The sequence below is a fragment of the Peromyscus eremicus genome, chromosome 12, assembly GCF_949786415.1.
Source record: "Peromyscus eremicus chromosome 12, PerEre_H2_v1, whole genome shotgun sequence".
NCBI lineage: Eukaryota > Metazoa > Chordata > Mammalia > Rodentia > Cricetidae > Peromyscus > Peromyscus eremicus.
In genome coordinates this window covers 7876790-7894567 of record NC_081428.1, presented here as the reverse complement: position 1 = coordinate 7894567, position 17778 = coordinate 7876790, and the positions used below count along the sequence as shown (strand labels likewise).

General features: G+C 50.0%; 2 protein-coding genes across 2 annotated transcripts in view; one reads left to right on the top strand and one right to left on the bottom strand.

Moving 5' to 3' along the window:
* The first annotated feature begins 1425 nt into the window (after positions 1 to 1425).
* On the top strand, positions 1426 to 13974 carry Mrap (melanocortin 2 receptor accessory protein). The gene is made up of 3 exons (XM_059277210.1): positions 1426 to 1873; positions 12303 to 12402; positions 13361 to 13974. The coding sequence occupies exons 1-3, from the start codon at positions 1624 to 1626 to the stop codon at positions 13581 to 13583; spliced, it is 573 nt and encodes a 190-aa protein (XP_059133193.1). The 5' UTR covers positions 1426 to 1623; the 3' UTR covers positions 13584 to 13974.
* A 1626-nt stretch (positions 13975 to 15600) lies between these two features.
* The window catches only part of Urb1 (URB1 ribosome biogenesis homolog), a 62493-nt gene continuing 60315 nt past the window's right edge, over positions 15601 to 17778 (bottom strand). Inside the window, exons 38-39 of the mRNA XM_059276853.1 lie at positions 17148 to 17747; positions 15601 to 16327 (exon numbers count right to left, since the gene is read on the bottom strand). Coding sequence (XP_059132836.1) covers positions 16074 to 16327; positions 17148 to 17747 — 854 coding nt within the window. The 3' untranslated portion in view covers positions 15601 to 16073. The remainder of the gene's footprint in view (positions 16328 to 17147; positions 17748 to 17778) is intronic.

Sequence of the window (17778 nt, the reverse complement as noted above, 5' to 3'; positions counted from 1 at the left end):
TCACTCAGAGGCTTATATTAATTATAATTGTTTGGCTGATGACTCAGGCTTATTACTAACTAGCTCTTACATTTAAACTAACCCATTTCTACTTACCTATTTATTGCCACATGGTCCATGGCTTACTAGTTCTGTCTGGCATCTTGTTCCTTGGGTGACTGGCTGGCTGGTGTCTCTCCTGACTCCTCCCTCCTTCTTCCCATCATTCTCAGTTTGGCTTTCCCACCTAACTTCCTGCCCAGCTACCAGCCTGTTGTCAGCTTTTTATTAACCAGTGGGAGTAATACCTATTCACAGCATACAGAAGGCCATCCCACAGCAGACTTGGGGCTTCTGTGTCCTCCATCTTTGCCTCACAAAAACCACTTTCAGTGATTGTCACACTCTGCAGTGTGCACACCAGGCCTGGTTTGACAGTGATAGCTTCTGGCTGACTAGACCTGAGTCGTATCCTTTTATGATGAGCCGGAGTCCTGGGAACCAGGGGAGGGGCTTGTTAAACCCTTCAGTGTCCAGCCAGTGGGTCAGAACTGAGGTGACAACCTGGGGTTCAGGATTACAGCTGAAGTGGGGAGAGGCAGGTGACTCTGGGCCCATAACCTGAGGGGTCTGCCAACCTTGGACAGTTACTGTCAGACTGAGCTCAGTTATAACACAGACGACGGGAACTTGCTTGGTATGAAACCCCTTCACTCCTGCTGAGAGGTAAAGCAGAAGAGGAAACATGAGTTCCCCTGTTCTTCCAGGGAATCATCGCCTCTTTGCTTTGGAAATCCAAGCACAACCTCCCCCGCTTCTAGACCTCTAAGAGCTCCCAGCAGAATGCCTGCCTTGGCATAGCAGGGTCAGAACTGGCAGGGCTCAGGCTGTACCTCTTGACACCCAGCACTGGAGACTTAGAAACAAGTAGGACAGATGAAAGACCCAGGATCGGTGCATACTCCCAAAGGCAAAATCCCAAGGTGCCTCACGCATCAGCTGCTCATTCCAGGATTCCTCCCAGTCTTTCAGGGTGGTGTCCAGAGACCTTGTGCACGAGTGAGTGCTTAACTTAGGGCGGGCCCCACAGAAGCCTGGATTCCTCCTTACACTGTGTCAGCTAAGAGCTGTGTAGACCCTTGTGCCTTATTTCCCAAGAGCTCAGTCCTGTGGGACGCTGACCCAGATACACCCAGCTGGCTCCTGGAGGCTTGAGCGAAAGCTGGGGGTGCATTCAGCTGGGTAGTGGGATTTTCCGTTTTAGTTAACTGGGTGTGCACAGGACAGAGGTTGCAAGTACAGGGCCTGCCTTCAGAATCCAAGTCAGAGGTCTGCTGGTTGCTTAATAACACCGAGAACTGCCTCGGTGTGTGTCAAGGGCACTGCCAGCCTTTCCTGCAGTTTTGTTAACTTTTCATGTATCAGAGGCAAACACGACGGCTCTGTCTGGCTCCGCTGGTCATTTCCTGCTTCTGGCATCTGATTTCTTGCCCACTTCCCAGGCCTTCCACGGAGAGGCAAGCTAGAGCTGAGTGGGAAGCCGTGACTCCAGCAGCCGGCTTTTCCTGCTTTGTAGTTTTTTCCAGGAGAGGCAGGATTCAGAGGCTGTTCATGGGAACAGCCCCCTGACCTTCCAGCGAAGCTATGATAAGCAGGCCCCTTGTCTGGAGACCCGCAGATGAGCTGGGTGACTCTGACAGAAATGAGTTAAGCAATGTCGTCCCTGGGGCCCACAGCCCAGCTCCGGATGTGAGGCTCTGGCAGACACTGGCCTCCACAGCCACAGTCATGGCCAACAGGACCAACGCCTCCATCCCGTACACCAGCTATGAATACTACCTGGATTACTTAGACCTCATTCCTGTGGATGAAAAGAAGCTGAGAGCCAACAAGCGTAAGTCGGAACCTGGGAAGGCGGCCAGGCAGAGGCTGGGTCCCAGATGAGGTGTTCCTGGTCTTGTCTTTACTTTCTAACTCCAAAAGACTCACCTGGCAGCAATAATACTGCACACACAGATGGAAATGAAGCAGGCCTGGGACTCAGACTGTACCTATAACTTTCAGTAGTAAGTTTATGAATCAACTTGCTATAAACTAAGCAGAATGTTCCTTTTAAAAATGCACATGCATTCATTTAGGGGGTGGGGGTGCCACAGTGCATCTGGGAAGGTCAGAGGACAACTTGGGGAAGTTGTCTCTCTCCACCACATGGGTCCCTAGCATGGAAACCCCGTTGTCAAGCTTGGCAGCAAGCGCCTTTAACCCTCTATGTCGCTAACCCAGCAGAATGTTCCTTTAAGACAAATGCACATGCACGCACACACATACTTACTTTTACGCTTTATTTCCCCATTCATTTTCTTAGTGTATATTAATTGTACAAAATAATGGGTTTTGTTGTAAAGGTTTCATACAAGTAGTGTAATTTTTTTATTTTTGTTTCTTTGAGATGGCGTCTTATTATTTAGCTTTGGCTCTGTTGGTACTCCTTATATAGCACAGACTTTGCTCAAACTCACAGAAATCCTCCTGCCTCAGCCACTCAAGTGCTGGGACTACAGGTGTGCATTACCATGACCAGCTGCGGACTTTGATCATATTCAGCCCCCTGTTACCCTTCCTTATGCCTGATTCCTTCCCCCTGGCCCTTCTTTCCCCAAATAGTTGCCCCTCCGACTTCCGTGCCCTTTTTTCCTCTCACCCTGCGATGCTGGGGATTGAGTCAAGCCCCTCCACCTCTCTGCTACACGCCCCCCCCCCCCACTTCTCTCTTGAAGGTCTATTTCTTGATGAAGTTGCATTTGTTTGGGGCTCCAGTAAGCTGGGTGAGTTTCATCAAACTGCAGAGTTCACTTTTTCTCACTGTCCATATTTAGAGCTGGGAGATGTATTCCCGCCACCTCTAAGACGGATGTCATAATCTCTGCTAAATTGCCAACAGCTGTTCAGCGTTCCTAGTCTCAGAGGACAAGCATGAGTTAACATCCGTTTCTCATCTGCTTTCATTCATCTCTTGAGCAACTTGGCACTTTGTGGACGTTCTTCCCTGATCCGTCCAGCTATATTCAGTCAAGGTCAAAAGTCAGCCAAGGTGATGAGCACACAGGCACAGCCCTGGAACCGTGCTCTTGGCGGGGGACCTGCCTCTGCCTGCTCCATAAGAGGTCTTGGGTTCTGTAGATACTTCCCACACTATAAATGGAATTCTTCAAAGGGATGGAATGATTTCCATATGGAAGGGAGAACGCTGCTTATAGTTCAGCTCAAAACAAATAAATGCTAGTGTTTAAGACAGTAAGCACAAGGCAGGCAGTGCCCCTGAGGACAGTCTTCTAGAACAGCCTGTCGGGTGGAGTTCCCGCTTCATTTCCAGCTTGCAGTATTCAAATGCAGGTGCCCATCCATGTTCCTGAGGACTCCCTGGTTCCCAACACTATAGGAAGCCCTCTGGGGGGGCAGGAGGTTTGCTGTGTGCTGTCTAGTGCGAGGCAGAGAATCGTGCCTTTCAGGGACAGGGTTTTGCACACATGACTCACAATAAGGAAGTTGTGATCAGAGGGAGAGTGGCGGGGCTGAAAAACACACCCACTTGTAAATATTGTCACAAGTTCAGAACCCGAGGACACGTGTTGATCTGGACAAAAAGTAGGTTTGCCTTCAGATGACTTTGTAAAACAGAACGCTGCTCAGATGCACAGCTGAGAGACCCTCAGACGGTGGAACTTTCTGAATGTGGAAGATGTCGCGCTCGGTCGCCACCTGCTCAGTAAAGCCGCCGCACTGGTTTGGGTGGGAGGCTTCTTGGTCATCTTACAGTCTGCGAGCTCAGCCTTGCCTTAAGTTCAGTTCCTGGGACCCATGTGGTAGGAGGAGAGAACTGACTCCCACAGGTTTCCCTCTGACCTCGACACACACACACACACACACACACACACACACACACACACACACAGGGAAGGATGGGGGAAAGAAGAGATGAGGGAAGAGGGGAGAGAGAGGGAGAAGGCATATTAACACACACACACACACACACACACACACACACACACACACACACACACGCCGTGCTGTGCACACACAATCAATAAATGTTGAAGAGAATATATTAATGTGCAAGTTGAGGAGATGGCTCAGTGTTTATAGCAAACGCATGAGGACCAAAGGTTGGGTCCCTGAACCCACATACAAACTGGGTATGGAAGCCCAGATCTGTAATCCCAGAACTCATACAGCAGGATGGGAGGCAGAGAAAGGAGAAAAAATTCATGGATACTCATGAGTTAGGTAGCCTGCTGTACACAGGAGCAACGAGACCTTGTATCAAATAAGATAGAAGGCAAGACCAACCATCCTATCTGACCTCCACAGGTGTGCCATGACATATGCACGTCTTCACACACGCCACACCTACACACAATGTTAATTTGCATTTGAAGGTCCCTAGTTTCTTAGGAGGTCAGTTCTAACTACATTACAAAGGATAACAGATAACAGTTTTACCCCATTCACTCTGTCCCCTCAGGAGAAAGAAGTCAGTACTGAGTTGAAGGCTGTAGGCTGCCATATATGCCAGTGACAGGTCAAAATCTGGCCTGATCCTGTTGTAAGCACTTTACAAGGACGTGAGCCTTGTAGTTCTCAATGCGGCTCATGACTGTTTCATGGAGATGTGTCAACACAGTAGAATATGCAGAGAGGCTTTGGAAGAACCCATCAGAGTTGGAGGGTATGATTTTGTATCTGTCCCCCTCTTGGATGCCAAGCTAAGAAGAGAACCAATCCTACGTTCTGATCTTACAGAGACAAAGGAATTATTCTGATGAGATGCGTCTCCAGTGACTGGTTAGTGTTCCTATTCAGAGGGCAGGGAGATGGTTGGGGTGGCCCTCCCTAAGAAATAACTGGCTTTAGTGCGCTATTATCTACCTCCATGGTCCACATATCTCCTTCCCTTTAATCATGAGTTAGAAAGAATTTGTCACAGTACAAATTGACTTCTGTTGCTGCCCTACCTCTAGCAGTTTCAATAATGCTGTCTATTCACCTGCTTCTCCAAGAGCTCAGGGAAGGAGAGCAGAAACACACCATTAATCAAACTCTTCCGAAAACAACAGGGATCTCAATGGACACATAAAACAAAGGGCTGCATATGACTCTTTTCTCCCAGGAGGAACATCAATTTCAGACTTTCCCCATGAGTTCAATGTCCTCAGCAAATGGTCCTCAGCAAATTTCAATGTCCCACGCACGTAACATAAATCCTGAAAGTGACATTTAAAGAAAGATGTCACAATGTTTGCTTTGGAATAAACTTTCATCAAATGTCCTTGCGAGGCATGACACTTGAATGATTCTGTTACTGGAACCCTTTGGTTTGAAACTTATTTAGACAACCACAGCCCATTCTCTGAAACATCTTTGGAGAGAAATGATGTGTAAGTTTTCAGAGTGATTTGTTGCTATGATTGATTGATAAATAAAATGCTGATTGGCCAGTAGCCAGGCAGGAAGTATAGGCTGGACAGAGAGGAGAGTTCTGGGAAGTGGAAGGCTGAGGCAGGGAGACACTGCCAGCCACCGTGATGAGAAGCAACATGTTAAGATACCAGTAAGCCACGAGCCATGTGGCAACTTATAGATTAACAGAAATGGGTTAAGATATAAGAACAGCTAGCAAGAAGCCTGAGCCCATAGGTCATACAGTTTATAAATAATATAAGTCTCTGTGTGTTTGCTTGGGTCTGAGGGCAGCAGGAGCCAGGCAGGAACAGGATAACTTCGGCTACAGTGATTTGTTTCTGGGAACTAGTTAGAGGAGGGCTGTGAGTATTTGATTAATAAACTTCGGGAAAATCTCTCTGTGGTAGCTTTCATTTGGATTTGTCCTTGTTGTTCTGGTGTGTTCCATGAGAAAGCCACAGTAAGGACTACTGATGGCAACGCACAGGAGAATAGAGGCAACACAAGTTGATGGCTCTCCTACAGAGGGCCCAGCCAGAGTAGGGTGGTGAGGTGGCCCCATGAAATCCTTAGGCACTAGACGACGTGGGACTCACTCCTCTAGCTTTCCTGAGACACGTCACTCAACTCCATGCTCCAGGCTTTGCTGATGACTTCCCCATCCACAGCTGGGCAGAAAAGTGGAGAAAGGGAATAAGGAAGGATGCAAGGTTCAGGAAGTCTAGCTGTGGCTGGAGGAAGACTCCAGGGCCAGTTCTTCTTATACTCCACTAGCTAGAACCTGGCTGAAAAGGAAGCTGGGAAATGTAGTTTTTATCCCAGGTAGCCATGAACCCAGACGAAACAGGGGTAGAGAACAGACCCTAGGATTGATAACTAACTAGCACTCTGTGCCATAGCTACCTTTATTCAGACCCCACATTAGTGAGGTCAAAGGACAATGTTGACACTGCATCATTGGCCATAAAACCCTTGACAAAAACAAGGATCTTAGTTCTCCTTAGAAATCGTAGGCACTGAACGAGAAACTATACCAGGGACATTTATTTTATTCAGTCATCTGAATACTTATATAATAGGCACTATTGGAGACAAACAAGATTTAGAGATGTAAGAAAATGTCAGATTGACCAAGATCATAAATAGGAAATGAAAAGGTCAAAATGTGAAATTGAAAGCAATCTGCCTGGGCTTTTACCATTTTGTTATTCCCCAACAAAGAGAAACAAATAAGGAACAACAGCAGCAAGAACTGAAGCCGATTCCTACCAGAACCCTGGAATGTGGTGACGTCAGACAAACACCGACGTCTACTCGCTCTTGCTCATACACTGAAGCACCTTCCCTGGGGTGGTTTAATTAACTCCTACAATCATACACTAAAGGCCCAGTTAAGGCCTGAGGAGCTGTTGAGAAGTAACGGACCCTCTAAGCGGTGGGGCCTAGCGGGAGGAGGTGAGGTCATTGGCGGTATGTCCTTGATGAGAACACTGGGGTCCTGGACTCTCTCCTTTTGCTCCCCAGTTGCCGTGATATTAGCAGTCTTATTCATCACATGCTCTGCACCATGGCCCCCAGCCTCACCAAAGCACCAAAGTGACACACTGAGCGACCACAGATTCAAGCCTCTAAAACCATGACCAAATAGACCGTGCCCTTTTTAAGTGGTGTGTGCGCTTCAGGGATCTTTTCACAGTGTTGTGCAGCTGACTGACACACTCAGGTTAGTCAGGGGGGTCCTATAATGTAAGGTGAAGTCCATCCGTGCTTGCTGCAATTTGCCTTAGAAGTGGGGTCATGCTATGTGAGCCAGGCTGGTCCTGAACATCTGAACTCTAGCAGTCCCCCTGCCTCAGTTCCCAAGTAGCCGGGACTACAGCATGCAATGCTGCACATGGTTCAGAATCCGATGAATCCTCTGTTGGTGTTCGATTCTTCACAGTCCATAGTGTGAACCGGGAAAGGGAAGAGAGGAAGGAGGGCGGAAGAGAGGAGGGAACTGAGGGAGGGAGGGCGGGACGGGGGGGGGGGGGAAGAGGGATGGAAGAGAAAAGAATGGGCAGGCAGGCAGGGAGAGGAAGCTGGGGGCTCTCCATATATGAACTGGTTTCATTCCCAGCCCAGCCAGGGGTTCTTTGCCAAAACAAGCCCGCAAGTGTGAGAATCTTTCAGATGCTGGGGGATGACGGTTCTTGCCTTTAGAACAAAATGTTCTCTGTGAGCACTCAAGATGAACTTTCAACAGAAGGGGAAGAAAGTACTATTTTTCTTGGCTTTCTATTTCAAAGGAACACAACGAGAGGGAATTTAGCATGGGAATTGACTAGTGGCTGCTCATCCTCATTTCGGTCTGACAAAATTTAAATTTCACTTGTCCGTAGGCAATGAATTCCAGGCAAGGGGTCGTCTCATTTCCTGCTTGGTATCAGGGATAATGACCAGGGCTCTGGCAGATGGTTGAGAGGAATGAGGCTCGTGTCTACTAAGTGCTTGAAGCTGCTTCCTGTGAACTTACAAGGACCTACGGACCTCAAATTTTTCATCATTTCTATGAAGAGGAAAAGAGAGCATTGATGTCCACAGAAATCAGAAATACCCATCCAGAAGAAAATCCCAAATGAAAGTTTCAGAAAGCATATGCTCATACCTGGAAGATTATGAAGCAAATTGTAACTCTCTGGGAGTATGGGCATGTAACAAGGCATGAAGAGAAAGACACAGGGGTCTTTTGAAAGGATTCTGTATAAACTAACCATAATGTCAATAAGGAGAAGGTTTTTCATGTAGATATGAGAGAGAGAGAGAGAGAGAGAGAGAGAGAGAGAGAGAGAGAGAGAACAGCCAGAGGCATCTGGAAGAGTCCATAGCAGAGGGAGAAATAAGTAGATGAATGGCCAGCAGACTGGATGTAGCCAGGGTTATCTTCAAGAGGGGAGAACAGCAGGGAATAGAGAACAGAGAAAACACAGTGAGAGGCAGGAGCAGAGAGAGAACAAGCAGGAATAGCTGGGCCATAAGGAGAATGAGTAGCTGGGGGAAAGAAGCCCATGTGCTGGAGGGAGTTTAGGGTAGGGGAGGAGGTGAGGAGGGCTAGGGTCCTGGCATGGACTTTGAAATGTGCAACAGGTACTTGTGATGCTGAGGGACCTGGGGGCCAGCACAGCACTCATATGCTGATAGGCACCACAGGCAGCCATTTGTCCCTCCTGCCAGAGGAAAGGGAAATGATTCCTTTTGGCAGATGGGAACTAGTTTCACCAGTTCCAGAGGAATGCTGGCTTATATCTAACTGCCAGAAATCCTCCTATGGTCAGGTTGAGCCCATTTCTTTTTTCTTTTTCTTTTCTTTTTTTTTGTTGTTTTTTTTGAAACAGGGTTTCTCTGTGTAGCTTTGCGCCTTTCCTGGATCTCGCTCTATAGACCAGGCTGGCCTCGAACTCACAGAGATCCGCCTGCCTCTGCCTCCCGAGTGCTGGGATTAAAGGCGTGTGCCACCACCACTGCCCGGCTTGAGCCCATTTCTTAATATTTGGACTTGCGTTTTGGGGTTTGGGGAATTGGAGTTTCCTTTGGACTTGACATGTTTCTGCTTAGGACATCCGCTATGACCTCATCTCCCACTTCCCGGGAGCCCAGAGGTCCCCTTAAACTGTTGAATGTTTCTTAGCTTAGGGGCAGAAAAGGGAGAGGATGCAAGAGCCAGCTTGGGCCTTTGCTGTCCTTGCCTCCCTGGAGGGTAAATGTAAATGTAAAGCTGTAAAGGGCTGATAGATTACAAGGCAGGGGCTTGTGTTCCTTCTACAAGCATAGCATCTTTTCTGCTGTGTGTGTGTGTGTGTGTGTGTGTGTGTGTATGTGTTTGCGCGTGCGCGCATGCGTGTGTGCAGTGTAGTACAGTGTGCAAGTGCACATATACCTGTGTAACCAGAGTTCAATGTTGGGTGTCTTTCCTCAATTGCTTGGCACCTAATCTGTTGAGATAGGGTCACTCATTAACCCTTGAAGTCATCAGCTCATCAGTTGGCCTGGCTGGCTGGCCAGTGATCTCTGGGGATAAACTTGTCTTTACCCCCTAATCCCCAGGATTGGGTTACAGATGAGCACCTGGTTTTTCCATGCATGCCTGGGATCTGGCCTCAGGTCTTCCTGCTTGTGCCATAGGCTGTTTACCAGCTGAGTCACCCCTGTCCTAAGCCCCATTTTTGACGTTAACTGTTAGGGTCCAGGGTGTGAATGTTACAGCTCTGGAGGGAGAGGTATCCCAACTTGTAGGGAAGCCAGGCTATACCTGGAGCTGCCATAGGACAGCTCTGGAGGCTGGGGCTGCAGTGGGACAGCTCAGCCCTGGAGGGAGGGGTATCCTGACTTGTTGGGAAGACAGGTGATACCTGAAGCTGGGGTGCAGTGGGAGATGGTCACCCCACAGGGTATTGCAATTCTGTTCCTCTCCTAGAGAGAGCCCTTACAGCTGAGCTTTGCTCGGCCCCCACTTAAGGGGGTTTCCCAGCAGAGCTCTGGTTCTTCTCTCTGGCCCAAGATGTTGCTTCCTCCACTTCACTCTGCTCAAGGGGAAACCCCTGCAGAAATGTAGCACTCTCCTGCAGCGAAAAGCTGTTACTTTGTTCTGCTCAGCCTGGCTCAGTCCCCCTAGTCTCAGCAAGTTTTTTCTGCTCAGTCTCCCTAAGGAATGTCTCAGAATGAAGATCTTCACCCAAGACTCTTGAGAAAGAGATTTATTTGGGAAGGAGGAGTCCGGCAGAGTGCCTGCCTCTGTCTCTGTCGGGGTGGGGTGGGAAAGCACCGTGTACAACTGAACAGGCAGAGGGACTTATGTAGGGCTTTTTAGGGGCGGAGTTTCTCCAGGGAGATTCTCTGCTCAGGGATTGGTTAGTTTCGTTGGTCGGGCAGAGATAGCTCTGATTTCAGGGTCAAACTATGTTGTTTTCACTGGTCCTTTTTAGCCTTTTGGCTCTAGTTTTAGGGCCAGGGCATGTTTCTTTCACTGGCTCTGATTCTAGGGACAAAGTGTGTTTCTTTGGCACTGGTTTCAGGGTCAGGGCATGTTTCTTAGGTTCTGGGTTTGGGGCTGGCCCCTTTTCTCTACACAAGGTCCACTTTTACAAAAAAAAAAAAAAAATTTTTTTTTTTAACCTGTCTGAGTCATAGGAAGCCGAGATGACACTTTTCAAATATGGCCAGCACTATATATCCACATACTGAAATTATTTTTTTAAAAATTGGGTATGTACTAAAAGTGGACAGACCCTTCTCTTGTCCTTATCCCCTCAGAAGACAGCGGCTGTTTGTATGCAGTCATGTTGAACAGAGTCATCTGGAGATGATTCAAGCTGTGGTAGTCTTGTGCAGGCTATACACACATACAATGTGGGCTTCCATAGTGGACATGAGCATCTGAGGACGTTGGTACCCTCTGGGGGGAGGAGAGCCTGAAAAGCAGGGATGCCATTTACACAGAGCCCACTCCATCTCCATGACTTACACACGCCTCACGCCACAATCACTTCTTTGGATGATTGCTCATTTTTTGTATAACATTCATAAATATCTTTTGTATGTGATAATATGACACATGGACCCTTTGTGTTAGCTTTCACAGCTGTGTAGCATTACAATTCACACTAACAGAAGGTTGCCCTGCAGGGCTCAGTGTGCTTAGTAAGTACTTCTTGGGTTACAGACTGTCTTAGGCTTTCTATTGCTGTGAAGAGACACCATGACCACAGCAACTCTTGTAAAAACATTAATTGGGACTTCTTTACGGGTTCAGAGGTTTAGGCCATTATTGTCAGGGCAGGGAGCATGGTGGCATGCAGGCAGACATGGTGCTGGAGAAGGAGCCGAGAGTTCTACATCTGGATCTGTAGGCAGCAGGCAGGGAGAGTCCCTGGGCCTCGCTTGGGCATTTGAAACCTCAAAGTCCATCCCCAGTGACACGCTTCCTCCAACAAGGCCACACCTCCTCCAACAAGAACACACTTCCTAATAGTGCCACTCCCTATGAGCCTATGGGGGCTCTTTTCATCCAAACCACCATACGATCCTTCAACAGTCTCTTTCTGTCACACATTGAGGGGTGTATAGATTCTCCCAGCTTGAACATCTTGTCCTGAGGCTACCACGTTGTTCTCATAGCCATAGGTAACCACCCCAAACCCACCATTGTGTGACAGTTCCCCAGCTACCTGTCACATGATACTGACCAGGAGCCTCAGAGACAAACCCTCCCGACCTGCCAGGTTCTGCACAGGGATGGAGGAGGCTAAGCATGTTTCCTGGTTTCCACTTGCCCAGAGCCACACATCCGGCCATGGTGCTGGCTACAACAATGCCCGAGAGAGGGTCACTAGCCAGTTACACCCCCTGTCCCTGGCCTCAGCCCACTTCTCCACAGGGGTAGGGGCCTTGACCTCCAACAGGACCCACTGGCCCTGTGCAGTTTTCCTGGGTTTCTGAGAATGGAGTCCCCAAAGCTGATCCTAATGGGGCCTGTCACCAAGGCTCTGAGAGTCCTTGTTACACCGAGCTGCACTCAATGAGAAAAGGAAGTCACAAAGTCACTAGTCAGGATTCTTCTCCAAGCAACAGTGCAGCTGGAGAAGGCTTGTGGGGAGCCCCAGATTCTATTCAGTTTGCCATCAAGTGACATCACCCTAAACTGAGGAAAAGCTGCTCACACACCCCACTTCCCTTTCTTTCTGTGGCTGTTACGGGAAACCTTCCCAGCCAACAGCTGGAAGAGGCCACCTTGGAGGCACTGGCTCTGGAATGCCTGGTCTCCTGACTTCTCACTGAGGACGGCTCTGCTGTCAGGCTGACGCAGCCGATTCTCTTCCTTCCTGCAGATTCCATTGTCATCACCTTTTGGGTGAGCCTGGCAACTTTCGTGGTGCTCCTCTTCCTGATTCTGCTCTACATGTCCTGGTCAGGCTCCCCGCAGATGAGGTAAGCAGGGAGGCGGGCGTTTGGACAAATGCAGATGTGAAATGGTAGTCGTGTAGGGCATTCGCCCCACGGGACGGCACCCATTCATGCTAAACATGGCCCAACAATAACAATCTACACATAGAGTAGCAGTTCCCCAAGTTTGTGAGTACAGCCTGTGGTGTTCGCAGTGAGCCCACCTAGTGGCCCACTGCTTAGCAGTTAAGAGCACTTGCTATTCTTCCCGAGGACCAAGTTGGGTGGCCAGCACTCACAATGGGCAGTTTACAACTGCCTGAGATCCAACTCCAGGGATCTGGCATCCTCTGCTGGCCTCTTTGGGTGGCATACGCTCACTCTGACACCCACATAAACACAATTTTCTTTTTTTTAGAAATCTAAAAAGACCCCCAAGACCCTGTGTGAGGACCCTCCCCACCCCCGCAGAGATGGGGGAGGGGGGGCAGACAGGAAATAAAAGGCTCCCATCGCTCCTGAGGCACCTGGAGAGAAGGGCTTTGGACCCTCAGCAGCTCCCCTCCGGTGCCTTCATTTTGGAGCACTGTAGCCACATGGAGAATCGTTCTCCAGCTTAGCTAGTCCCTGGCCCCGGCTCACCCCGATGCCACTTACGAGGCAGTTTCACCCCATTTTGTGAATAAAATCCAACACAGACAGAAGCAGTGGTCAAGGTTTATGCCAGGCAGCCATGTTCACTGCCCCCCAGCACTTCCGTGGCCTGGAAACCCAGAAGACAGGTTTCCTAGTTAAAGACACAGTCAGTGTGGCCATAAGGAGCTGACTCGGGTCTGTGTAGGCCGTGTGTGCGAGGAGATGATACAGAAGAACGGCACTGAAGGAAGGACTCAAGGCCTGGTTCCCGGGGCGCAGGGCAGGCCTGAGGGACAGGGGGTCTCCAGCTATGGACTATTCCCTAGCCAGTCCCTTTGATGTTCGCCTCTGTTTGCTCTGCCCACAGACACAGCCCCCAGCCCCACCGGATATGCCCATGGAGTCACAGCCTCAACCTCCCCTTCTGCCTCAGGAGGGCCTCCCCGCAGACAACAGAGGAACCAGGAAGTAGAACTGGCTCTGAGCAATGGTTACAGCAGCACAGTCCCTCTGCCTCGCCCTTGGAACCAGGCTTGGAATGGGGCTTCCCAGGGCATCAGCTGACCTCAGGAACAAGCAAGGGGGTGTAGTGGTGAGCCCGGAGACAGAACTTCTCAGCTGTGGAACTGACAAACTGATACACTCAAATCAACATGGACCATTTACAATGTAGTTCTAAGAACCTGACCAGGTCACAGCCAAGTCTACAGGAAGGACCATCACACAGGTTTACAGTCCGGGGAGGACCAACACACACGTTAACAGTCCAGGGAGGACCATCACACATGTTCACAGTCCAGGGAGGACCATCACACACGTTCACAGTCCCGGGGGGATCATCACACACATTCACAGTCCGGCTACCATGCAGAAGCTGCCCCGACATAGCTGATTCTGTTGAATATGTTAATCTGCTTGCTGCTTGCGTTTGCTTTGGGATGCGTAGGAAAATAAAACATGAACCAGGATAAAGAACACTAACCTTTGCTTTGCCTCCGTCATTCCTTCTGCCTGAACACACTTGACACAGGTTTTTGTGAGGATGCTGGGGAAGTCTGCAGACCTCCCTGTGCCCTCCACTGACACTGAGAGATCCCCAAGATACAACAGTGTGCGCCCTCCCAGGCCAGCTCAGCTGGATCACACGCTCTCTTCCCTACAGCCTTTCAAGACAGAGCCCAAGGAGCTTGTCTGAAGCAGGGCCTGAATTCAGTGGAGCCAGCCAGCCTCCAGCACGGTCCCAGAATGCTGACTTCTCCAAGCTAGCAAGTAGCTTCCCATTTTAGATGCCGCTTTACGGGACCGTGGCTCTGAGAGCCCCGAACAACTAGGTATCTAGTACCGATGGCCCTGCTTGAACTGAGATAGCACAAGGCCCAGAAAACCGGCAGTAGTAGCTGCTAGCACAGCCAGGAGCTGGTAGGCTCTATTCTTAAATGATGGTTTTCCCTTTCCACCACAGCCTTCACGCTAAGGCAGCTTCTCGGTACTGACCGGGGTGGGGCCATGCCAAAACCACAGTGAGCAAACCCTTGTGTAAAACAGTGCCGCGTTTGCACACGGCCAGCCTGCCGAGCACCACTTCTGGCATGCTTTAACCATCTCCAGATGCCCTCCATCCCGTGCATGGCAAGTCTCGACATCAGGACAGAGGCAATCCATTTCGTATCACAGCTGTGGACTGTGGGTCTAGAAGGCTGGCTGTGTCACCCCATGCCAGGTGTGGAAGACCATGTGGGACCCACTCTGCACAGGGCGAGGGCCAGGCGTGGTCTCACCAGGCTTGGGGGAGGTGAATCTAAACAGACGGAGAGCAGGCGAGCTCCTGAGCTCAGGTGCGCCTCTGCCCTGCATCGCTGTCACCACCTAAGGCAGCATCAACTTCTGTCTCTGCTCTGCACTGGCCACAGACTGCCAGGAGAGGGCAAGGGAGGGAGCATGACCCATGACCTCTCACCAGCTCCTATCCAGGGTCAAGACAGAGGAGGCTGGTACCATGAGACTGCATGTGGGCTCACCTCACAGGAGCAATCAAACCCCACCAAGTCACTGCGACCCATGAATCTAGGGGACGGCTGAGGACTGGAGCTTGTGACGAGCTGTGGAAACCTGCTGAGGTCTGGTGGCCTTTCAGAGGCCGGTTATAGGGACATGCTCCAGATGCTGTCTTTCCAGCCACTGTCCCTCTGTATGCCAGTCAGAGGTACCATAAGAGGGACGGTGTCAATAAACTGCAATCTAACGGCAGTGTCCTCGAGCTTTTGTCCGTTCCCTGCCATTAAAGGTAAACGGCCCCTGTCCTTACACGAGCCTGTCTGTGTAACAGGACGACACACAGGTGCACACAGAAGTGTAAACATTTAAGTCGAAACCAAGCCACTCTCAGTACTATACACACCACACACGGCAAACTAAATCACCAGCTCACAAATGGCAGCTCAAACACAAGGGACCAGTGTAGAGTATTTCCTCTGCAAAATCTATGCAATTTCATACCGACCTCTACCAGAGACAACACCTACTAACAGTGAACCATGAAAGTTAAATTCTGACATAAAATGCAGGTCTCTGAAATAAAAAGTTTGTAAAATGAAAGTACAAAGCGACTCACAAAATAGCTATTTATTATCAAAACATTAAAAAACTCAAAATCCTTGTTGAAATATAACTTAGAAAAATAGACTGTCTCCCCAAAGTAGAGGTGAAGGCATTTACCTTAGGGGTGTAGTACAATATACTTAACTAAAACAGCAAACACAGACAGGGGCTCAGCCCCGTGGTCACAGAAACTATTCCTACGACTTCTTACAGAGACGACTTGAAACATCTGTTGTGGGCATCCACAGACCCGAGGTTTCACATTTCAGCTTTCACACCATGAACCCTTCCCAGCACACTTAGGGGGCGTCCTCTGCTGGGGCTCCGGGACTCAGGGGATGGCAGCCATCTGAACCCGCCGTGGGCCTCATGGCCTGCCAGTGCCCCAGTCACTTCAACTCTGACTGTAAGGTCAACACCCGAGCCTCGTGTTGGTCAGTTAAGGCCTCTTAACTTTTCTTGCTGGAAAACAGTTGAATGTATCAGTTCACACCTCCCGGAAACCTTGCCCTAAGCTTTCTGGAACCCACTGGGGCGCTGGTCGGCAGGGGGGAGTCAAGCGTCTGGGTCAAGGAGTCAATGTTCCTGCACATCACAACAATGGCCTCCACTTCACCATGTGGCCCATCCTTTGCAGCCTCACAGACCATTTTGACATGATGGAGGAAGGTGTCTGGCTGCTGGGCCCCCAGCCAGATGTCCTTAACGTACAGCGACACCAGGAATGCTGCAGGAGCTGGGGAGAGTTGGACAAGGCCATTAGGATGCGCACTTGCTCAGATGGGAACAAACCGCCCACCCACAGTGCACAGGGCTTTGGACAGCTGCCAGATCCACTACACCAAACCTGGGGAAGCACAAGTGAGCACGTGGATGAACAATGAATTTCTTCTTGTGCTACCCTTTCTGATCATTTTTCAGTTTACTTTCTTCTGATGATTGTGTACCGACCTTAAAAAAGAACTTACTCCTAGTCCCATCAAGGTCAGAGGCCTCATGCCCAGCACCATCACTGACTCGGCATTTATCATCTCCAAGGGCGTGTTTAGGAAAGGTGAGGTTCACTCTGCTCCTTCTGCTCTCAGGTGAGGTCACAGCCCAGCCTGCCATCCTCTCCATTCCCCCAGATGGAGGACACAGCTGCCACTCCATCTCACAGCCGCCACGGAGCAGGTCACTCATCACTCACTCTGGCATCCAAGCCTCTGGATGCCAGCTGAATGTCAAGCATGAACTGCATGTGTGGGTGTGTGCTCACGTGGGTATATCCATGTGGTCATTGTGCAACACTGCAATGTTCTGCTTGGGTGACTTATGGTCAAAACACCCTCTGCTCTGTAGGATGGAGTGTCCCTAAGGTGCTGAGGGGGTGCCTGTCATCATAAACATGATTGTCGCTAATGAGGAAGACCTGCTCTCCCTTTGTATTCACTCTCTGTAACTCCCAGTCTTGGTGAGGACCCAACTAGAAATCAGAGTACCAAGTGAAAGAACTTTCTAACCCACCCTCTCCCACCCCACACATTTCTCTACTTCTGACCAAGAGCCCACATTACCTCGTTTGGCTTCATCCTTTTCGCTCAGACAGTCAAGGCACAGGGCCTCCACCACTGGATGGAAAAGGCTGTCTGTCTGGCCCTGAGCTACCAACAACTGCAGCATGACAGAGCTGAACTTGCAGGCCACATCCTGTGCAGGCTCCGCCAGGCCCTGGGCGCTGCAGTGACGACTATACAGCCTGAAGATGCCACTCTTCACAGCACTGTCCCTGAGAAGGTCAGCCACCACCGCTGGGTACGGCAAAATGTGGCTCTTGAGCCAGTCAAGGAGTCTTGTGGCCTCTGCCCTGCTGAGGGGGTGCTCAGCCAATGACCTCAGCACCCAGCTGGCCACCAAGGAAACAGCAGCATGTGTAGAGCCCAGTGTTGTACTTCTGGGGGTAGCCTGGCCCACAGACTCCTGAGTGGGTCCAGGGATGGTCACAACTGGCCCCCAGTGAGTCAGTGTGGCCCTCAGGAGGTCCTTGCATGTCTCCAAACTCGACGCTTCCAGCTCAGGCTCGGCAGTCTCCTCCACCTCTCCATGCCTCTTCTTTCGGCCTCGTGGGCCTTTGGCATGGGCAGCTGTCACAGGCTTGTTCTTATCCTTGAGCATTTCTGTTAAAGACAGAGAGAAAAGGCGAGGCTA